At 56.8% G+C, this 22,650-nt stretch overlaps 1 protein-coding gene across 3 annotated transcripts; it reads right to left on the reverse strand.

Moving 5' to 3' along the window:
• Positions 1-2,045: 2,045 nt before the first annotated feature.
• On the reverse strand, positions 2,046-22,010 carry NRBP2 (nuclear receptor binding protein 2). 3 transcript variants are annotated; one of them, XM_048482599.1, is made up of 18 exons: positions 21,886-22,010; positions 14,451-14,573; positions 14,165-14,266; positions 13,627-13,716; positions 13,078-13,118; positions 12,885-12,979; positions 10,799-10,822; positions 10,410-10,502; positions 10,250-10,305; positions 9,953-10,048; positions 9,269-9,401; positions 9,073-9,175; positions 8,807-8,857; positions 8,446-8,581; positions 7,698-7,751; positions 6,109-6,172; positions 4,544-4,599; positions 2,046-3,884 (listed from the first exon to the last, which is right to left on the reverse strand). In XM_048482599.1, exons 2-18 carry the CDS (start codon positions 14,526-14,528, stop codon positions 3,816-3,818), a joined length of 1,341 nt encoding a protein of 446 aa, XP_048338556.1. In that variant the 5' UTR covers positions 14,529-14,573; positions 21,886-22,010; the 3' UTR covers positions 2,046-3,815. The 3 variants fall into 3 exon arrangements, with proteins under 3 accessions (XP_048338556.1, XP_048338554.1, XP_048338555.1); XM_048482597.1 differs by lacking the exon at positions 21,886-22,010 and adding an exon at positions 20,819-20,839; XM_048482598.1 differs by lacking the exons at positions 2,046-3,884; positions 4,544-4,599; positions 6,109-6,172 and adding an exon at positions 6,195-6,316 and having other exon boundaries at positions 21,886-21,987.
• Between the last annotated feature and the right edge of the window lie 640 nt (positions 22,011-22,650).

A 22,650-nucleotide genomic window follows, 5' to 3' on the forward strand; every position in this document is an offset into this window, starting at 1 on the left:
GTGGTGAGTGAAGGGAACCTCCACGTTCAGAGGCAGAATAACTTTGGATCCCAGTACCAGGAGGCAACATCTGAGGAAGGCCTTGGTCTTTCTGCCCTACTGTTAGACCTCCATTAGAACTGGTTGGTGAGTCACTGTGAGATGAGCTGTTGGACTAGATGGGCCGCTGGTCTGGTTCAGCAGGCTATTCTTTATGTGTACTACCCCAAGAATTACGCTGGCTCTACCTCTATGTGCCTATCACACACTCTTCACTTTAGCAGGCTCTCACGGAAATACCTGGAAGTCCCATAGTTGAGACTGTGAGCCAGTTCCTTCTGTACCATGGAGTTCCCCAGTATTCCTTGTGATGACTCTGGGATTGGGTGGACTTTTTGAGTGAGACCTGTGTGTTTCCCGGCCTTGGTATGAGGACAGCACCAACTTCCCAGATGGAACACCAGCCTCACCCAAAGGCCACACGTTCTTCAGCATACCTTCTTTGGGCACAAAGTCAGGGAAGCTGGCCCTTGGGGCTTTGCCATGGCATTACCAGTAAGAATCAGGAATTGGTAGTGCATGCATTGGTCTCAAGTCACTAGATGCTAAAGAAGAGTTAATCTCTCTCTCTCCAGCCCTTATCCCATTCAACCATCTCTTGCCTCTCACAAGAATAATTGCAGCCATCACTGCAGTCTGGCAGCCTGAGTTCAGACTTTAGAGATATTGCTCACCACATAGTAGCTTCCTGCTTTTCTGGATCTCAGTAAGCATGAGCCCAAGCAAGCAGCTTTTTGTGGGTGAAGAAACCAAATGACACCATTCTCAGAAACAGAACTCTTTATGGTATACAACACGTACACACACAATTTTTTTTAAATAGTGTCAGATCCCAACACATTGCAGCAGCTGAGCTGAGGGGCGGCAAGGATGATTCTGTTCCTCTTCAGCACTTAACATTTAATGAGAAAGGCAAACCTGCACTTTCAGCTCCAGGTTTGCTCTCCAGGTTCAAATCACCCGTTACCTTCTTTCCATTCGGCTCCTTGTCTCTCCACTAGCCCTGTGCTGGCTGAAGTCTGCTGGCTGGAATGAAACCTATGCAAGGCTCAACTGCTGACCTGTCAGGCAGAGGTTCCAGAGTGTGTTTTTGTGACTGTAGAAGCTGCAAACGTATTGTTCTTTAAGTATGAAATTTAAGCCTTATAACTTTGCTTTGATAGTTTTAATGGGCGTTATGGAGCTGTACCTGAATTCACCTGATACTGATCATAAGCAGATCCATTTAAGGTTCAGTTGTTTTATGTATTGTCAAAGGCTTTCACAGCCGAAATGAATAGCCAGGGTCTGGTAGTTTTTGCAGTTGAAATATTAGGGGCAAAAGCTACCAGACCCTGGCCACACAATTCGGAAAAAACACAAAATCCAGATGTTTTATTTTCAATCACATGTTTGTTTCCAGATGTTTTTATTTTCAGTCATGTTAGCAAGATTTCTGTTCCTGTCAACATCTCTATAAAAAGGGCCATGCAGGATTAATTTGCACCTGTTTTTACTTAAGTTCTTGCCTAACAAAAATAAGTGTGCTTTATTTTAAATAAAACCATTAATTCTAAGAAGTTCTCTGTTCTGTTGGCAAAAGATCTGGCGACTGACCAATAATATATTTAATAGTGCTGTAAGAGTTTTCTTTGTAGACCTAATTGGAGTATATGGTGCTGTATGCAGGCTTTACCTGTCCAAGAGCCAAACTCAGAGCAGTTCTCTGGACTGGGTGCAACTAAAATGTTCCATGGCCCATTATTCATGGAACACAGGAGGTTTGTAGTGGGCTCTCTTCACATTTCGTTTACATGCAAGGAGGCACTCACTCCTGCGATAGAGAACTCTGCTGAGCCTGGTTCCCTTAACTCCGCCCATCAAGTAATCTTTAAAGACACAGGTCTCATTACACCCAGTAGTCAAGATTGCTGGCATAGCCCTTTAAACTGCCCTTGTATTGATATTACTGTTCCAAAAATAATGCCACTCACCCCACAAATGAAAGAAGCAAAGCAATTCCCTGGACCACAAGCTGCTAAAGAAGCGGACCATCCCCCACCCCTACACTTCTTGCTGCTGCTGCTACTACTACTGGAGGACAGAGAGGTTTGTTATTTCCAAGCACCCTCTGTTGTTATTATTATATCAATTTCTTGAAATATCAATATAAGAATTAGAGGCTGGTGTGTTTTGGCTAAGTTTCTTTTCTGTGACTTGAAGCAGTTGGCAACATGAAAAAGAGGGGGCGAGGTGGAAAGCATGGACGGCAATGCGAGGGAGTGGGAGGGCTGGCCATGAACAGAGGGAAGAAGTCCGGGGCAAAGCTGTGTTCACTGGCAAATCTGTCCTGCTCTGGCAGGGAAGCAAATTAAAATCGTGCTAGAAGTGGTGATGCTTGCCGCCGAGAGAATGAAAAGTGAAAGCAGGGCTTGAGGAAATATGTCCATACAAGAAATCTTGCTGCAACAGACACTTGCCCCCATTGCGCAGTGGTCACCTTGTTCATAATTGGCCCACCACAACATGAACGGCACACCCAGTTAGTCATGCTGACTCCGACTGGCAGTGGTTCTGAGACCTCACCCAGCCCACCCCTCTCCAAAATCCTTTCACAGGCCTGGACAGACCATTGAACTAGGGCCCCCCTTTGCTCCTTAGCAGTTTGCAACCAAAATGCAGCAGGGCCTGCCCCCGTGATAGGGCAGCTTCCATGGAAAGACCACTCAGGCTCAGAGGAGGCCAGAAGGGAAGGGGACCCCAGGTGTAAGAGGAAACATGGCTTTGGCTAACAGAGGCCAGCCAAGGGAGTGAGCCCCCGGCCTTTCTGTGCCAGAAGCCTCCTCCCACCCAGAGTCCTCCGACTTCTAAGCACAGCAGCTACCAGCACCAGACCAGGACTGCTCTGCTGGTGAGCAGGGAAGACAGCAGCTGGCCGGAGAGCACATTCGGTGCTGGGCTCACTGCCCAAGCCCAACCAGTCATGGGAAGAAAAGGAGTTTGGCTCTGTGCAGGGTAGAAAAGGCCTGGCTTGCGGTTCGGGGGGGGGGGCACGGGGGGGAGCCAGCATGGTAAGTAATGAGGGTCTCAGGTGAGCACAGCAAAGAATTTTCACTGCCTCTCCCTTGGATTGTTTTTCTGGAGCTCCTTCTTAGCTCTGTGGAAAGCTTGGAAGGCGGCTGGTTGCCAGAGGGGATGAGTGACAGATTCCCTCCTGGGACTCATTGCACTTGAACAAGCTAATTGGACCAGTTGCCCCCCAAGAGGCAAAGCAGCGCGAGGACCTGAGAGAGCAGCATGGGGAATCGGGCACCATCTCCAGGCTGAGGACAACGCAAGCAGCAGCACAACAGCTTCCGGCTGGCAGCAGCGGAGCCCAGCAAAGCTGCAACACCAACGGGGCTGGCTGTGATCCCGGCAGCTCAGCTGCCTCTGAAGCTCCAGCCGGAACTCGGGAGAAGGCAACAGCTCTGCCTCGCTGGCCTGGCTCCCACCCACCCCTGCCCCGACCCTCCAGTGACGCTGCCCACTCCCGTCGGCAGAGGAGGGGGTCTAAGGGACAGGAGGCCACCAGAGATCTTGGGTGTCTTTGGAAGCTAACAACACCACCCCCGTTCTTGGCCCGGGTTCCGACTCTCTTTGGCCTTTCCCCCGGAGAGCAGCAGGCCCTTCCCGGGTGGGGGGTGGGAAGGCCTTGTGCCTCCCGAGTCCCTTGCCCAGAGGCTGGACAGCAGGCAGAAGCTCCCACTTCCCCACTGCTACTGCCTGCCCCAGATCTCATGGGGGGCAGGTGCAACTCAGGAGGGAGCTGGCTGGTGCCGCTGGAAGGCGTTTTCAAGGAACGTGGCCAGCTTCTCGCAGTCGTCCTAGAGGAGAGCGAGGGACAGAGTCAGGAAGGCAGCCCCCCCCCAATACGCCACTGGCCACCATGGAGGCAGCTGCAGCCAGGCCCAAGGCACAAGCACACTGGCCCCCGTCCTGCACCAAGTGTGCCTCAAGCCTCTTCTCTCTCAGGTGACTCAACCCCATCCGCTGCCCCCACAAGCACCCTCCTCTGCAGCCCCACAACAGCATGGGTGGCCTCCCCAGCACTCGACTCCCTCCCAGCCTCCCCCAGGAACCATAGCCCTGGAATCCCAACTGAGTCTGGACCCCGCCCCCTTCCCAAAGAGAGTGCCCGCCAGCAGACTCCCCTCAGACCCCTCCCACACACAGGGTCCAGGTCTGCCTGGCAGGTGCCACAAGACTCTTCCATTCTGGCTGCAACAGGCTCCTCCAGCCCCACTTCTTGAATCCAGCCCCCCACACCCCGCCCCTGGCAAAACAGAGCAGAGCAAAGAATGGGCATTGCTTTGTTTCCTCTCTGAGAACGATGCAGCCATCCCACCCTGAAAGGAACTCTCCTCTTGGGGCAGGGCCCCTTCCCCAACTGCTGGTGCTGCAAGTTCAGCCCCCGAACTGACCCCAAGGTGTGATCCAGGCCTGCCTCCCTGCAGCCCCTGGAGGCAGAGGCAGCACCACTCACCAGGCGGATGAATCCATAATGCACCAGCTCAGCTGCCAGGTCTCCAGGGCGGTCAGCTGCAGAGAACGGGAAATGAGTGGTGGAGGGGGGGCGGTCTGGGCCAGCTGGCAGCTCCTGTCTCCGGACACTTCTCAGTCCAGCATCCACCCTGGACAGAGCACGGGTGCCACCTGCGTTGCCCCAACCGCTGAGCAGCACTGCCTGACAGGCAAAGGCAGGGAGGGAGGGAGCAGATCCCTCAGAGGTTTCGATGCCAGCAGCCCTGGTCACCACCGGGGCCACTTGGAAGGCACTCTGGCATGCCTACCCGTCCCAGAAGGCTGGTCTTGGAAGGCGTGCTGGGAATTTTTGGCTCTTCTCCTAGGACTCTGGATTATGGGGGTGCCCCAAGATGACTCCCCCATTAAGGAGCTGCTGGGAGAGCCCGCTCGGAGACCTGCCCCTTCCCCTGTCCTTGGCATCTCATGCTCAGGAGGCCGTGGAAGGGCAAGGGGGGGCATGTAGAGAGCATGAAGAATCAGGCAGGGATGAACAAACAAAAACTCCACTCAGCAGTGTGGGGGACTGGCAGTACACCTCAAATCTCAACAGATGCAGACCTTCTCAGGAGGGGCCTGAACCTCTCCCCCACCCCAACAAAGAGCAGGTGCGCAACACGGGGTGTGCTCCAGAGTCCCTGGATAAATGCTGGGCCACAGCTGGCCAGGAGTGCTTTCTGCAGGCTGTGTCTGATTTGCCAGCTGTGGCCACCCCTGGACTCCGTTCTCCTGCCCTCAACACACAGCTGCCCTGGGAGACGCCTCAGAAATGTCTGCTTGGACAGAAAGCAGACGTGACCAATGGGCTGTGATGGCTGCCCGCCTGTTTGGAGGCTCCAAAGTGCCAGTTCTGGCCTGGAAAGCCCTGATGGCTCGGCCTCCCCGGCTCCACCCGAACCCCCCAACCTGTGGTCTAGGCCTGGGCACGGGGGCCTGGCACAAGAACGCACACTTTGTTCACGCATTTTTCAGCCACTTCCTCCCTGGAGGGACCCAAAGCAGCTTTCAAAAAGTAAACATTCCACCATCATTCTAGCATGCAGACTGAAACACCCCAACGCAGGCTGGCCACAGCATACCAGGCCGACTATTCCCCGGTCCCAGGTCAGAGCCCTGCCAGACCCAGTACTGCTGAAATGCCTGGCTGGACCTCAGCTGCCGCCACGGCCGCTGCCCCCTTTCCACAGTCTGCTGAACGGAAGCCGGTCTAAGGGCCTCGGGGGAACCTCCTCCCCTGAGGCTGACGGCCTCATCACCACCACCACCCTCGGGGCAACGGCTGGGCTCCCTTCTCTTCTGGGAAGCTTCCAAGGAAAACCGCTGCTCCCGCAGGACTCCAGAACACGGAGAGGGGTTGTCTAGAGATTGCTCCAGAGTAGGGCGGGGGCTCTCCTTAGCTTAGCAACTTTGGCCCGTCTGCAAGAATGGAAGCCCTTGAAAGGACCCGGCCAGTGGACGCTGGCAATTCCCAGCTGGCCCTGGGGCTGGTGTGGAGGGACTTGCCGTGGAAGGAAGAGTCCAACTTACTTGGCCGCAGGTCGTAGCTGAGCTGTCGATGGAGCTTATCCTCCAGAACCAGAAGAAGAGCGAGCTGGAAGGGACACAGCAGTGGGGGGGGGGGGAGAGGATAAGAGCACACCTGCCCAGCACTGTGTCTCTTGCATGTCTCACAAGCGTCCTTACAGCAAAACAACAACAGGCCCATGCGTTCAGAGGCAACTTATTAAAAACATCCCTGGGAGAACAGAAATTAAACCTGAACATTCAGCAATACAAGCAGGGAAGCTGCAAGGACTTGCTGGGGACTCCCCCTCTTCCCTTCTCCCACTATTCCCCCTTCCCTCAAAGCACCTACAGCCCCTCCCCTGACCCGGCTGCCTCTTTTCCGTCCTTCCTTCCTACCCACCAGTCAACCTCTCTTTCCCTGGCCCACTCCCCACCCCCGTCTCCATGTGTCCCTCCTCCCCTCTCTACTCAGAAGAAGTCTGGCCCCATTGAGTGATGCTGGCCACCAGGTCGGGCCCAGCTCCAAGGACTTGTGGGGGCACCTCACTTTCCTCTCCCCATGCTACATTTCTCCTCTTGGCACCCCCCCTCCCCCACCGGTTCCTCGCCTTTCCTTGCTTTCATCTCTCCTTCCCACTCACCAACCAACCTATTATCTGCCCCCCAGCTATATTTATTGTTTCGTTTATGTACCCCCACCCTTCCCCACAACAGGAGCCCAAAGTCACTTATACCATTCATCTCTCCTCCAGTTTGCCCTCATTTGATCACAAGGGTGCCCTGTGAGCGGGGCGGGGGGCTCTGATCAGAAACTCTCATCATGACGCCACGCTGTCTTTTGTGGGGTCCGAGTGAACAGCCGGGCCTGGGTGACTCAGGCAAGTTACCGGGCAGCAAATCGCCCACGGATGCTGCTGGGCCGGAGCTGCGCCCAGAGGGCGCCCAGAGGGCACGTGTTTGTTAAAGGTGCAGATACCTCTCCTATCATTGGGAGGAGGTTACCTTCCAATGTTTTTTCTGGATTCCAGATTTTTCCGTAAATGTGAGATTGTCAGATTTCAGAAAAATCTGGTTTGCCTGTTAATGGCTCCAGTTTCCAGTTGTAGGTATCCGTTGCTTTGACAACATTGAGAATGAGATACACTAATGAGGTATCAGCCTATATTATAACTAAAATCCTCACATGGGTGCTGTGTGGTTTCCGGGCTGTATGGCCGTGTTCTAGCAGCATTCTCTCCTGACGTTTCGCCTGCATCTGTGGCTGGCATCTTCAGAGGATCCTCTGAAGATGCCAGCCACAGATGCAGGCGAAACGTCAGGAGAGAATGCTGCTAGAACACGGCCATACAGCCCGGAAACCACACAGCACCCCAGTGATTCCGGCTGTGAAAGCCTTCGACAAAATCCTCACAGTTTTTTTCAAAATAAGTATGTTCCTGGAAATGCCCTTTCAGGAAAGTGGGCCTCAGAGACAGGAGCCCTGCCCTGGCAGAAGGGGAGTGGGGGGGGGGGAGAACTGGCAAGACCCCCCCCCTTCTGAGTCTCTCCATGGGCCTCTCCTGGGGACGGTCCCCCCCTCCCCTGGCTCAGGAAGGGCCCTGGAGACTTACGTGCCACTGGCCCCTCTCCTCGCTCCACTCCACGCTGCACTGCATCTGCACCACCTGCAGGGGGCAGAGACACCTTTCAGGACATGGACCCTGCCCCCCGCCCCGCCCCCCCCCCCCCCCGCCACCTTGGCCCTTTGGGTGCAGTTGAGCTCTTGCTCTGGATTGGATGGCAAGGCCCGCACCGGCCGCACACACGGCTCCACGTTCTTCTTCGTGTTCCCAGGGGGTCTGCTATTCTGCCTGCTCCAAAGGCCCTCCCCCTCCTGTTCAAACATTTTCATGCCTGCACAGGACCACTGGGTGTGATGGGGGGGGGGGGGCACACACAATGCAGCTGCCCTTGAGAGTCCAGATGTGCCAAGGGGGGCATCTCCATTCCCAGCAGCCTCCATCCTCACCCAACCAAACCCTTGGCTGGCCAGGGGAGGGGCAGAAAGACTTTGCCTCACAGCGAGGAGGGAAGGGAGAGGAGGGTGGAAGCTGGAAAGAAACAGCTGGCGGGGGGGGGGGGGCTGAGCCCTGCTTTCTGGGGTCTTTCTGCCCTGCCTAATAAGGGAGCAGAGTGGGGCTCTTCAAACACTGGCACCCTGAGAGACATCTGAGGGCTCCCAGCACCAGCCAGTGCAAAACACCACTTCTAAGAGACGGAACAAGACAAGGAGCATCTTCACATGTGCTGGGAAGGGAGCCCCCCCGCCCCCGCCCCGCCCCACTCCGGCTCCAGATGCAGGCCCTCAGAAGCTCCTACCTTCCTTGTCTCCACATCGAAGGGCTCTGGGGTGGGGGTCGTGGATTTCTGCGCATCCTCAGCAGCTTGGGAGGCTGACCGTGGGAGGGTCGGGGGCCGTTGGGAAGCAAAGTTCATCAGGGGATAGATGCCGTTCCTGGAAAGGCAGGGCCCAGGGATCTCAGGCCCCCTCACCTGCCAGCCAGCCAGCCAGCCAGCAGCACAGGGGAGAGGGCCTGACCCCATCAGCCTCTTCATCACACTCCATGCAGGTGAGTGAGAGGACAGGCAGGCCTCTGGCCCCACAGCAGCAGGCCGGGGGGACGGGAACGAGCCCTCCTCCCTGACCTTGGCGGAGCTCCCCAGGCTTTGCCCAGCTCACCTCACGTCTTCCAAGAACTTGTCCAGCTCCAGAAAAGAAACTTCTGAGTACCTGGAAGGGACAAAGACAGAGAGCCTGGGAGTCCAAAGGGCAGCGGGCGAGTCCGGCCGGGCCAGAAGCGGCTCCCGGGGCCAGGGGCGGCAGCAGCAGCACCCTTTGGGGTAGGAGCTCGCCTGGCTCTGGCCTTAGAAGCGGCAGAGCCAGCCTGCTGGTGCTCCCCTCCCCCACCCACCCCAGCCGGGGAAGGCCAACCCCTGGCTGCTCACCTCCACTGCACAGGTGGCCGACCCTCACGCTTCATCTCTGCCATGACCATGTTGAGGTCCAAGCTCTTGGTCTTCTCCTCCACCATGTTCTCAGGCATCAGGTCTGCAGCAAAGCCAGGAGAGATGCTCTCACCAGGAAGGCCTCGGCGGCGGCGGCAGTAACAACGCCCCCAACCCCTCCCTGCCCCCAACTCACACTGGTTGTTGATGAAGCAGTGGGCGGCCAGCAGTTTCAAGGAGTGGACCTCAAAGAGGACGCGGTGGAAGAGCAAGTTGTGAGCGGTGGGCCGCTGCTCCGGGTTCAGGAGGAGACAGCTCAGGATGAACTCCTGCGGGAGGCAGGGGAGGGCATCAGGGGAACCCAACCAGAAGGGGCAGCACACCAGCCTGCTCTGCAGCTGCCCCCAACTTGTGGCTCTGCAATTGGCCATGCTGGCAGGGACCGATGGGAATCGTAGTCCATGAACAGTGTGATTTGCTAGCACAGGAACCTGGCATCAGGGGTGTGAAATCAGGGCAGGCTGTGCAGAGGGTATGACAGAGGCCACCACAGAGCCTCCTCGCTGCCAGCTGAGCCCCCTCGCCTCGGCCCACAACTCAAGAGGAGCGTGTCCGTCTAAGCAGACTGGGTGGCCAAAGGCCGGGACGTTGCGGACAACTGCCTGCCCCCGCGCAGGCAACACAACAGTCGGGTAGCTGTGCCTTTGTGCATATGCATTTGTGTGCGGGGCGGCCCCAGTTATCACTCAAGGCCAAGGCAGGCGAGGGAGGGAGGGAGGGGGCCACGGCCACAGAGCTGCAAGTGGGGAAGTTCTCTGTCTCCACCCCCACCCCGCAAAGGCGGCACTTGTCAGCAGGTGCAGGAAGCCGTCCCCCTTACCCGCATGTTGGGGTCGTCCAGGGAGTGTCTCGCCCGCTCGATGGCCTCCTCTGACACACAGGCATCCCCGTTGGACTGGATCTCCAACACGGCCATCTGGGGGGAGAAGTGGGGCTGGGCAAGGCCAAGCAGAAGCAACGGGGGCAAAGCAGAGGCGGGGGGAGAGGCGCCCCTTTGGCGGGTCTTGCAGGACAGGAGCCCAGGGCCCAGACTCCTCCAGCTGCATATGCCAGGCAAGCCCCGCTCCCTTGGGGAGGACGATGCCCGGACCCACAGCCAGTGGGGCTGCTTGCCTACCTCCAGAGCACACATCCCAAAGGAGAAGATATCCACAGCTGTCCCGTCAGCCACACCTGCCAAGCCAAGGAGCGTCAAAGCCAACCGGTCACACCCTGACCCCCCACCCACCCACCCAGCCACCCCACCCACGACCACGACCCAGCAGGCCGACACTCACGGCCATACTCTGGGGGGAAGAAGTGCAGGTTCTGCTGCTGCTGCTGCTCCTCTCGGCTCGCACAGGTGGGGCTGCGGAGATCCTCCGGGATGGCTGCAGGAAGGGAGGCGGAGAGCAAACTGCAGCAGTGGGCAGGGAGCTGAGCCACAGAGCTCCTGCCAAGCGGTGAAGGGGCTCCCCACCCCCCCACAAAGGGGACATCTCTGGGCCAAAGCTAAATTCACTGGTGTTCTCATTGTTATGCCCTCAACATCGGGGTCCTGTGGCTGGAAAGCCAAGCCCGAGGGGACGGCGCGCCTCATCACCCCAAGCAGGGAAAGAGGGCGTGCAGCTGGCGTGCAGCTGAGGGAGGCAAAGGGGACCAGAAGGCAGAAAGCACAATGACTCACCCTGGGCAAAGATTCTGTGCCAAACTGGGGACGCGCCAGTCCAAAGCACGAGACGCAGAATATGTGAGAAAGGGAGAGACGGGAGGGGGCAATTACTGGAAAGCAAAAGGCTCCCCACCCACCCACCCACCCACCCACTTTGCAGGCTAGGAAGCCTTTGGTCCACTCAGGCCTGGGGTCTGCAACCCGCGGCTCCGGAGCCGCATGCGGCTCTTTCGTCCTTGTACTGTGGCTTTGTGTGGCCGGGGGCAGGGGGCGACCGAGGGGAGCCTTCCTTCCCCTCAGCCCTCGCAGGCCTCATCCCTGCCTTTCTTCTTTCTCCTCTCTCTCTCTCTCTCTCTCTCTCTGGAGAGCCAAAGGCTTCAGATCCAGAGGGGAAGGGGATGCCCACGAGTCCCGCTGCAGCCTCAACAAGGAGAAAAAGAACAAACCAGGAGTGCTTCCACCGCCGCCTCCCTCCCATCGCCCCTGCAAAACAGGTCCGGCCTCCGCTGAGGAGCCCACTGGCCACGGAGGCGGAGAAGCTCTTCCTTGGGGCTACATTACCTTTGTTCCACGGCTGTTGCTCGCCCACCCACAGGTCCTCCCTAACTGCGGGTTATTTTAAATGTCAGAAAGTATTTGCGGCTCCAAGTGTTTTCTTTTCCGTGGGTCCAAATGGCTCTTTGGGTGTTAAAGGTTGCCGACCCCTGACCCCGGCTGTGCAGCAGAGGCAACAGGAAGCCCTTCTCACACCAGGAGACGCCAGCCCCACTCCCACAAGGACACTGCAGAGGGTTGGGCTGGATGGCCCTTGGGGTCCCTTCCAACTCTATGGTTCTAGGGTATTTCCTTGCCAGCACTCACTACCTTTTTACCCTGGTCTGCCCTTAGAAAGAACTCCCGTGGGGGTGTACAGATCCTGCAAACCACAAATGCATAAAAAGCCAAACAGCCTGTTAAAATGGGAGATTAAAAAGGCAACTGAAGAGAACTGCCTCCAATCAACATTAAATTCCCAGAAACTCAAAGTCTCAGCCTCCCTCAGATTTCAAGATGGCTAAATAATTACTGTGTACAAACTAGGAAAACCCCAAATTACAGCCTGAACAACCAGATCTCCACCAGACCAGAAGCAATAAAAAACATTAAATCCCAAATGTGGAAAGCCCTCTGAAGGAAGTGGGCTTTTGAAAGCGCCCTCCAGCAAGGAGCCGCGAGACCCCTCCCGGGCAGCAAGTGCCAAGGTCTGGGGGGCTGGAGAGGTGAGATGGGCCCATATCAGGCTGGCTGAGGTAAAGCCACCCCAGCAGACCGGCCAGCAAGGGAGGAGTCGGGGCGTGCCATCCGGCCATGGGGCCCCTCTGCTCTTCCCTCCTCTGCCTGACAGGGACTTATACTGGCCAGGTTTCAGGAGCACAAGTCAGGCAGGCTTCAGGGGGTCACATCCCCTCAGCAGACCTGGCATTCAGCAGCAGAGGGTCCAGAGACCCCAAACACGCCCTGAGGCCAGGCCAGGAGGAGACAGGAGCTCCCAGGCACCCCCCCCCACTCCGCAGATGGGCTCCCCGGCCTGCCCCCCACAACGCCACACAAAGGCCCCCATCAACTGATTCTCCTCGTGGGCAGACGCCAGATCACTGGCAGCATCTTCCCAATCCCTGTTTTGCTCAGCATTCCTAACAAGGGTGATTATTATTTATTTTAAGCATTAACATCCCCCCCTCCCTCCCAGGCAATGACTGGCACCAGCAATTTTCATGAACGCAATTTCAGTTTAAAACCATAGACCATAAAGTAGTCAGGAAAACACAGAACAGCAAGGAGGCAACATAAGAGACGACGGGCTCCAAAGGCAGCAGCTGACGTGGCTGGGTGGGTGGGGGGAGGGGTCAGTCTGACGAGCCCTTTTGGAAAGACCGTCCAGTTGTCTCTTGGGGGGCACAACCGCCAGGTCTCCACCATGCAGACTCTCCCTGGCTGGGCTCAGGCAGGGCTTGGTCCATCAGTCCAGAGGGCACAACAACACAACTGCGCAACTCCTGCGCTGCCCCGTGATTCACCAGCCCCTGATGAGCCCACAGTTCTGCCCCACCCTTGTGCCTACCTGACCCGATTTTGATGAGCCCGTTGTGCTGGATGAAGATGGTGTCGCTGGTGAGGTTGCCATGGACGATGGGGGGCTCACAGGCATGCAGGTAGCTGTGGGGGGGGGGGGGGGGGGAGAGTCCGCTGAGCCATTTGGTGCCAGAACCCTCCGGGAGGGTCAGCCAAGGGGGAGAAACCAGACAAGGACCTACCTGAGGGCCGACAGGATCTGCGTGCACCAGCGCTTCCAGGCCTGCAGGGAGGGAAGCAGACACAGCGGACCTCAGCTGGGGACCCCCTCCCATGCCTGTCAAGGAGGGGCCCAGGCGTGCTGCTGATCTCGGGAAGGGGGTGTGCGCGCATGTGTGGAGCTTTGACCTGGCCTGGCTCTTGGCCTGAAGGAAGTGGGGTGCGGTACCCCCTGGCATTTGCCAGCAGGGAAAAGACCCCCTTCGGCCTGCACTGTACTTCCTCCATTGTGGAAATGTCTTCCACACACCTGGAACCCAGACCGGCCACCTTTTCAGCTGCCCCTGCCAAATGGGAGTGCTTTCCCCAGACAGGTGTCTCCCCACCCGACCACACCTGCAGCTCCCGCCACTCCGCTGTTCCGCCTTCCCCAAGGTTGCCCCAAACCTGTGGCCCCTGCTCCCCGTGGGGCCCTCATTTACTTCCGCCACCTGCTTTGCAGGGTCGGCCAGGGCAAGGGTGCCTGAGCCCACCCCCGCCCCCTCTCCTGGCCAGCCCCGAAGGGCTCCTACCCGGACGTTCATGGCCTTGTGGTTCTTCTTGGTCTTCTTCAGGAACTGCTTGAGGCTGCCGGAGGAGACGTACTCCGTGATGAAGATCACCTTGGCAGGAGAAGCGGAAAAGGGCAATCAGGGCCAAGAACCTGCCCTGCAGAAACCCAGAATCCACGGTGGAAATGCGTTCAATTGTCCACACTCTTTCCTCCAGGTTGGCTCTTATTTGGCAGCAAAGGGCCTCCCTGCCACCCGCCATGCCCTCTCCTGGCAGCCACGTCTGGACTCCTGCCCGGACCCCCCCCCCACTCTGCCCAACACAAAGCAGTCTGGACACAGTGTGCCAACTGTGAAGCCACACACCCCCCCCCAGCCCAAAGGCTTCTGTCTTGGCCTGCAGCAGCTTGGCAAGGCCACCAAGAGAGTGGGAGACTGAGGGTGTCTTTATCGGTCCTGCTGTTTTGGAATAGGAATTCCACGGCCTCCCCCACCCCCAAATAGGAAGACCGGTCTGCAGAGAAAAAGGTGTGGGGCCTGCAGCCTGGCCCAGCCTCACCTGGGCCATGGAGTCCTTCACGGTCAACCAATACTTGTGAACCTTGACAATATTGGGATGGTCAACGACCACCAGCTGCTCAAATATGGTCTTGGTCTTCTCCTGCCGAAAGATTAGAAAAAGGAGGGAGGGAGGGGGGCTGTCAGGAGGGACGAAGGCGGCATGTATGTGGGGGGGGGAACAGGCCAGGAGGAAGAGCCCCCTCCTGCGGCAGCCCAGAGCCTCCCAGCCACCACGTGTTGGGCCTTGGGGTTTGCTTCCCCTGGAAGGGGGGGGGTGTCCATACCTCATGAGCCTTGAAAGCCTTCAAGTCCGCAAAGCGCAGCTCATTCCAGACCACTTCCACCCCCTCCTCCGTGTCCATGGCCAAGAAAGTATTCTGGAGGCCGGGCAGGCTGCCTTGGTTCACCTGAGTGGGAGACGGGCTCAGTCAACACGTGTGACCAGGGGCGGGGGGGAGAGCAGTGGCGGGACTCAGCCGGTTCGCACCACTTCGGCAGAACCAGTTGTTAAAATGGTGCTTGTCAACAATCAGTTGTTAAATTATTTGAATCCTATTACCGTGGGGGGGGGGGGGGTCGGGTCAACATGAGGCACAGTGAGAGTCCCCAGGCCAAAAGCAACAGAGATGTCCAGGGCCAGTTTCTCTACACACAGACTCCCCACACACCCCAATAACATCCCAGGACTGCCCTCTACTCGGCAGGGTCTGGGCATCTCAAACACTCAAGGGCCCCAGTCCCCTGCTGGGAAAAGCTGGATCCCGTAGCCTTTTCATGTTCTGCAAATTACACTTAATACTTACCCCTCATTCCACCTTGTGGTACAGACCAGGAATTGTCACTATCGAAAATTAGACTTCGGCTGAAGAAAAACACCGAAACATTCATAGTGCCAAAATATAATCTAAGCAACATTCCTGAAGAACAGGAGGTCTCTTCCACAAGATTCAAGAAAGCAACGGCGAATTCAAAACACAGCAGGGCGTGCTGACAGTTCGGCAAGAACACACATTAACTGAACAGGACAAAATAAAGACGGGAACGAAGAGGCAAAAGGACGATGCCAGATTCCTTCCAAGAAGAATCTTTTGAAGAAGATTGAGGGATGTAACTGTACCTCTCTATTCTGCACTGGTTAGACCTCACCTGGAATATTGTGCACAGTTCTGGGCACCGCAATTCAAGAAGGAGATTGACAAGCTGGAACGGGTCCAGAGGAGGGCAACCGAAATGGTAAATGGTCTGGAATCCATGCCCTACAAAGAGAGACTTGGGGAGCTGGGGATGTTTTGTCTGGAGAAGCGAAGGTTAAGAAGTGATGTGACAGCCATGTTTAAACATTTGAAGGGATGTCATGTTGGTGAGGGAGCAAGCTTGTTTTCTGCTGCTCCAGAGGCTAGGACCAGGAGTCATGGGTTCGAGGTGAAGGAAAAGAGATTCCACCTAAACCTCAGGAAAAACTTCCTGACCGTCAGGGCTGTTTGACAGTGGGATGCACCGCCTCGGAGTGTGGGGGAGTCTCCTCCTTTGCAGGTTTTTAAAGGGCTGCTGGGTGGCCCTCCGTCAGGAGCACTTTGATTGTGCCTTCCCGCCCGGCAGGGGGTTGGACTTGGGGTCCCTTCCAGCTCTATGATTCTAAGAACCTGCAATTTTAGGAAGTGAAGTGAAAGTTTAACTGAGAGCAACTGAGAGAACAAACCACCAGAAGCAGATGGGATATCAATATAGCTATTTCAAGCCACAGAAATGGGAGCCCGTCAAAACCTTGACACGAAGTGCCAACAATCAAGGAAAACAAAATAATACCCCCCAAAGTTGAAACTGTTAATTTACATTCCAGTTCCCCAAAAAGGAGACATCAAAATTACAGCCACTATCAGCCCATCGCATCAATTTCTCACAGGAGTAAAGTGATGCTCTAAATCTTAGAACACAGACTGTTCCCATACATGGAATGAGAAATCCCAGATGTTCAAGCTGGGTTCAGGAAAGGGAGCGGCACTCGGAACTATAGTGCAAGTTTATGCTCAGTGTAGCTTATGAGAGCAGTTCTGACGAAAATCATCGTGTGTCTTCACAGCAAAGCAAAGCTTCTGACTGTGTGGATCATGAAAAGTTTTAAAGGAAACGGGTGTGCCATGCATCTGACTGTTTTGGACAAGAGGCTACTGTTAGGACAGAATATGGAGAAACAGAATGGTTTCCAACTGGCAAAGCTGTTAGACAAAGATGCATTTTATCTCCCCCTCTCTTCGATCAGTACACAGAGCATATCATAAGGAAACCTGGATTAGATTCAGACGATGGTGGAATGAAAACTGGGGGGGCTGGGGAGGAAACTCCCAAAGCAGAACGACAGCTGAACGTCAAGCAGACAAAACAACTACTGGAGAATTACTCAGATTTAGCAGAAATTGTTGAAGGTTTTTTACTCCCCGGCTCCACTATCCACCAAACAGTAAATTGCAACCAAGAAATCAGAAGGAGATTTAGACTAGGAAGGGCAGCCAGAAAGAAGCTGGAAGCATATAGATGTGTTGCTGGTAACCAAGACCAAGTTAATTCATTTCATACCACAGTATTCTCCATTACTATATATGCTTATGAAAGCTGGACAATGAAGAAAAAGAAAGGCGGTACTTTTGAAACGTTCTTTTAAAGGTTCTTCTTCAAAAGATTCTTCTTGGAAGGAATCTGGCCTCGTCCTTTTGCCTCTGCGTTCCCTTCTTTTCTCTTTTTTGTCCTGTTCAGATAATGTGCGTTCTTGCGGAACTGTCAGCGCACCCCGCTGTGTTTTGAATTCCCCGTTGCTTTCTTGGAACTTGTGGAAGAGGCCTCCTGTTCTTCAGGAATGTTGCTTAGATTGTATTTTGGCACTTTGAACGTTTCTGTGTTTGTCTTCAGCCAAAGTCTAATTTTCGATAGTGACAATTCCTGGTCTGCACCACAGGGTGGAATATGTTTTGGAGGAGAGCATTATGGATACTGTGGTCTGCCAAAGAGACAAATCGGTGGGTTCTCGGTCAAGTCAAGCCTGAGCTGTCCCTAGAAGCTGAAATGGCTAGACTGAGGCTGCCGCACCTTGGCCAAGTTGTGAGAGCAGCAAGTCACTGGAAAAGACAATAATGGCAAGAAAAGTCAGGCAGCAAGAAAAGAGGAAGACTCAGCGTCAGATGGACAGACTCTGTCAAGGGAGCCACGGCCTCCAATCTGCAGGACCTGAACAAGCAGGAAAGGATGTTTTGGAGGGCGTCAATTCACAGGGGGCCCCCATGAGGGGCAGTGACTTGATGGCATTTAACACGCACACACACCCCACACACACGCACACACCACACCTCCTTGTTCTGATGAGCACTCGAAGAAGCTCGAGGCCACTGAAACGGCACTCATCCGTGGCTGTTAGCCCGCGTGGCCAAGCAGAGCCTCAGTGCCCAGAAGCAGTGCCTAGGGCAGGTTTTTTGGCTCTGACTGAGCACGCGGGGGCTCCGTCAGGGCTCATGAAGAGGTTCCTCCCATCACTCGCCTCCTGAGCCTTTTGACTGGAGAGGCTGCCGGGATCTTCTGCATGCCCTGCAGGTGCTCTGAGCCACTGAGCCACGGCCCCTCCCTGAGGAAAGGCCACAATATGGATGCCGGCGAATGAGCAGCAAACACTGAGAAGCCAAATCAGGGGAATCTGAGGACAGGCCCCGGAGGAGCTGAGGACGGCTGGCTTCCCCAGTGCAAGCACGCCCACGAGGCAGAGACGGTTTCTGGGGTTGCAGCACTTACCCACTCTTACTGGGAAACGAACAGAAGATTACGACTATCTTATTAGCCAACAGCTTCTAACAAATAATGTTGAGTGGAGAACACAATCCTGTGAATTGGCTGTTGTGGTTTTCCGAGCTATGTGGTTGTGGCCTGGGAGTTTTGCGCGCATCTGTGGCTGGCATCTTCAGATCATGTCATGGTAAGGCTTGCTCCTCTTCGTGACATACTGTGGAGTGACGGTTTGGTGGGGTGTATGTTTTGTCCAGCTCATAAATGGAAGAGGCACACTTGCATGTGTCTGGATGGAGTTCATTTACAGCTGCATCTGAATGTGTTTTTATTTTTGGTGTTTTTTAATGCTGGTAGCCAGGTTTTGCTGATTTCCAGACTCTTCCTTTTTGATTAAACTGCCCTGGTGTCTGTAGATTTCAATGACTTCCCTGTGTAACCTGGCATAGTAGTTGTTGGAGTTGTTATTATTATTTTATTAAATTTATGCCCCACCCTTCCCAACCACAGTCAGGATCAGTTGTCAAGAATTTCTGGTCTTCAAATAAGATCCCAGTTTGGTTTAGAGCAGTGGTTCTCAACCTGGGGGTCAAATGACCCTTTCACAGGGGTCGCCTAAGACTCTGTGCATCAGTGTTCTCCATCTGTAAAATGGATAAATGTTAGGGTTGGGGGTCACCAGAACATGAGGAACTGTATTAAAGGGTCGCAGCATTAGGAAGGTTGAGAACCGCTGGCTTAGAGCATGTTCAGCTACTGCTGATTTCTCAGATTGGAATACTGTATTTTGTAGTCCCAAAGTATACTTGTCCACAGCTGCATGGGACATGATCAACTTCTGCAGAATCTCCATCATTACACTCAATTTTTCCCTCCTCACAAATCTCCCCCAGGGAGACCCTCCTAACGGCCCCGGACATGCCTGTCCATCCTGCACAGTTCCTGCCCAATATTCCAACAGGTCTCATTCACAACAAGGGCCCTTTCAAGTTGACCTGCCCTCCCCTTTGCACAGAGAAAGCCATTGGCAGCACCCACCCCTGGAGCCAAAGAGGCAGGCCCTCAGCCATGCCGGCAAAGGACTGACCGGCTCTGCAGCCGAACAAGAAGGACGAGAGCCTGGCTGGCCATCCGCTGAAAGGCCAGTTGTCTGCTTGGCTAGGCACCACGGCTGTGTTTGGAAGAAGCGGTAGCCATGATAGCTGCGCCACCACCTGCACAGCCGGCCTAGAGGCAAACAGCCCAGCCTAGATGACTCTTGATCCACAGATAGAGCTGCCAGATGCGCAGAGGCAGAGGGGAGGAGAGGAGAGGAGAGGGTGCCTCCGTCTTAATCCCTGGGACAGCTTCTCACGAGGCTTCTGCTTTTGCTGCAACAGACCCACCCGCCACCCCTTCCCCTGGGGACAAACGGTTGGAGTCTGCTGGAGAAAAGCTGCACCTGACTCCCAGCAGGCCTCAGCCCAAGGAGGGGGTTCCCTGACACAGGGTGAAGACATGCCTCAAAGTGGGCCACCCTCCCCATAGCCGACCCTGCAGGGCTCAGAAGAGGCCACTCTGGGCTGCCTCTCTCCTTGGCAACATTTGAGCCAAACACACCAAGTCCTCCTCCCCTCCCTCCGCAGACGCCTGGGAGCTGGTGCCTCTGATAAGCGGGGCTCCAGCTCCACGCCCAGTGAGATAAGCAGCTCTCCTGCATGTCCAGCAGCCTCTCCCACCCTCTGCCTTCACTGCTCCGGGCGAGCCGCCTGCGCCATCAGCCTTCCTGCGCCTTCCAGGGGCTCTGGCCGTGGGGAGTTCTGAGCCAGCTGTAAGGCTCAGTCTGCGCCTCCCCACTCAGCTCAGTCGAGCAGGAGGGCAGGGCTGCTTGCAGCACAGGAGGTGAGGCGGGCGAGCCTTTTCCAGAGGGTGCCCAGGGCAAGCAAGCTCCACCGGCTCACCTACCAGCAGGGCTTAACCAGCAGGGCTTAACAAACAACGGGCCAATTTATACACCCAGCGGAAAAGAGGCTCGGGCCAAATCTTGCCTGCCAAAGAAAACCACAGGGGAGGGGGGGCGATTTCCTTCCCAGGAATACCCCCCCCCTGCCCCCTTGTTGGAGATGCTGGGGAGGGTGTGGGGCTAGAGCCCACAGAGGTGGCAGAGAAGTAGAGAGGGAGAGGACCGGGCCATGCTCTGGTATCCGCTTCTGAGCCTCCCAGACGCCGGATTCAGGGCCTTCTGACCACAGGAATGCCAACCACCCCGGAGGGAGGTCTGGAAAACTGGGCTTCATTTGCACCAGGTGTAGAGCTTGGCCCTGAGGTCACCTCTTTGACATTTGAAGCCCCACGAGGACCAATACAGCACCATATGCTCCAGGCATAGACTGAGGGCCACAGGCACCGACCACTTTAACGGGGGTTAGACAGATCCACAAAGTACAGGTCTATCTGTCGATGGACTAAAGAGCATCTCCAGGAAACCTCTGCCAGGAGGCAATATCTAGGGGAGGCCTCGGCCGCTCTGCGCCCTGTTGCTGGCCCCCAAGAGGAGCTGGTCGGCCACAGACGGGATGCTGGACTAGATGGACCCTCCCTGGCCTGACCCAGCAGGGCTCTTCCGAGGTCCTCGTGTTCTTATTCACGTAGGTTTGCTAAGAAGACTCTCCAGGCATTGCAGTGCAAAGAAATAATATCAGACGTCAGATTTGCTTGCCAGCAGAGCAGACATCTCTTCCTGCAAGTTAGCAATCTTGTTCAAAACAAAGCATTGCTCTGTGCTGTGCAAACTGCACCCAAGGTACACTCAGCCAACATAACGTCTCCTTTGACTGGAAGCCACCAGTGGAAAAACTGACCAGCCTCCCTGCACAGAAAGCGACAGGAGGACAAAAGTCAGTCTCACCCCACGACTGTCCTTGAAATGAATGAGCAGGACCAGGTGAAGAGGGCGATTCACCGTAACTCGAAGGCAGCGCCTCGGCCACGTCCACAGTGCCTTCCGCCAACACACGCACGCACGCACGCACGCACCCCTCTCTCTTGATATTACATCTACTGCAAATTCAAAACAACAGTGAGGAGGGGGCTGCTGCTGCTTTTTCCCTTTTAAAAAATCTGGCCTTGCAAAGCAATGGCAACGGGGCTTTTTGCCTTGACTCCCTACACCCCCACCCCCACCCCCCTGCCCTCGCCCCCTACACAGCAGGGAGAGTGTTGCAGCTTTTCCTTTAAAAAACACATCTTGCCCTGCAAAGCAGCCAACCAGCAAGCCCCCCTTGACCCTGCAGCAGCCACCCCCAGCCACACACACAGGCCCACGTGGGCACGCACGCAGGCGCACACACTCAGGGGCTGCTGCTTTTCCTTCACAACTCGCCAGTCAGTCACCACATGGCAGTGGGGGAAGAAGGACCAGCCCTTTCTCCGGCCAGCTGGCCCAAAATCCGGGGTCTCCAGGCAGCGCTCCGTCCCTGCCTTCGGGGCGTGCGCCTGGCACTGCTGGCCCGCCGCTTCGGGCGCCCCGTCTGGGCTTTGGGGGCTCCCTCCCTCCCTCCCCTGCCTGCCTGCCTGCCTGCCGCCCCCTTGCCCAGGAAGCCGCCGCCGCCGCCGCCTCTCCGACCCCACGGCCTGCAGAGGCGCTTCGGGCACCCCCGACCCCCCCCCCCCCCCAGAACTGCACTGCAGCCAGGCTGACAAGCAAGACCCGGGCCCCACAGGCCATTCCGCCTTCGGGCGTGGCGGGGGGGGGGGGGCGCCTCTTCCAGCTGAGTCTGGTGACGGACTGGCCCCACGCTCGGTCCCTCCCACCGCACCATCTGCCGCCGCGCACCCAGCCCATCTCCAGCAGCAGCCCGCCCGCCCGCCTCTGCCGTGCGGGTGCAGAGCCAAGACAGCCGGGGGGGCTGCCGCGCTGCTCCGCGTGGCCCAGGCCAGACGGGCGCCAATCAATCCCCGCCCGCCGGGGCCGACCTGCTCGTTGCGCTTCTGCCAGCGTCCGCAGGGGCTCTCCTCCAGCACCTGGCCCTCCTCCTCCTCCTCCTCCTCGCTCTCCTCCTGCGCCGCCCCGCCGGACCCCTCGAGCCCCGCCGCCGCCGGCACCGACATGCTGCTGCTGCTGCTGCTGCTGCCTCTGCCTCCTCCTCGCCCGCCCGCCGCCGCCGCCGGACCCCGCGCCGCTCCGCCTCCGACGCCGCCCTCCGCACAGTCAGCCGCAGCCCCGGTTGCGCGCTCCAGGGCCCGTCAGTGGGCCGAGACTGAGCACCGGCGGCGATGATCCTTGCCGGGGAGGCTGCGGCTGGGCGCCTGCCTCGAACCCAGAGCCGGGGCACCTCCGAGTCTCCGGGATCCGGCGAAGGACCGCAGCGCTGCCTGCCGGGGCTCAGCAGAAGCCAGGCCCTGCTGGGGCCCCTCGGGAAGGGGGCTCAGCAGAGAAGCCCCGGGAGAAAACCCCCGGGCCGCCCCCGCCACACCCGTCTCCGCAGGTGCCCGCTGGCCCTTCCTGGTTCCAGGCGATGTCTTTATCAGGAAATGAGCCCGGAGACTTCCACTGCTGGGACGGAGCAAACACTGCCAGCACCACTATGACCCGTGGCCAGTCACCCCCAAGTCCTCTCACCCCCCCCCTGCCCCCGCAGACCAGTTCCCAAGGGGAGAGGATGATGGTACCTCCCAGCCCAGTCTCCATGTCTGCTGTCAGGAGAAACGGCCTTCCCTGGCTGGGGTCACAACAACCTA

Source organism: Sphaerodactylus townsendi, unplaced genomic scaffold (genome assembly GCF_021028975.2).
Source record: "Sphaerodactylus townsendi isolate TG3544 unplaced genomic scaffold, MPM_Stown_v2.3 scaffold_19, whole genome shotgun sequence".
In the NCBI taxonomy this organism is placed as follows: domain Eukaryota; kingdom Metazoa; phylum Chordata; class Lepidosauria; order Squamata; family Sphaerodactylidae; genus Sphaerodactylus; species Sphaerodactylus townsendi.

What these genes read in the sequence shown, in the direction of transcription:
- NRBP2 (XM_048482599.1), bottom strand. Translation starts at nt 14,528, where the DNA reads ATGGACACGGAGGAGGGGGTGGAAGTGGTCTGGAATGAGCTGCGCTTT. An exon ending in TCGATGTGGAGACAAGGAAG is followed by an intron (nt 7,752 to 8,445) that starts GTAGGAGCTTCT and finishes TGCCCCCTGCAG; the next exon opens with GTGGTGCAGATGCAGTGCAG. An exon ending in AGGAGAGGGGCCAGTGGCAC is followed by an intron (nt 6,173 to 7,697) that starts GTAAGTCTCCAG and finishes TGTCCCTTCCAG; the next exon opens with CTCGCTCTTCTTCTGGTTCT.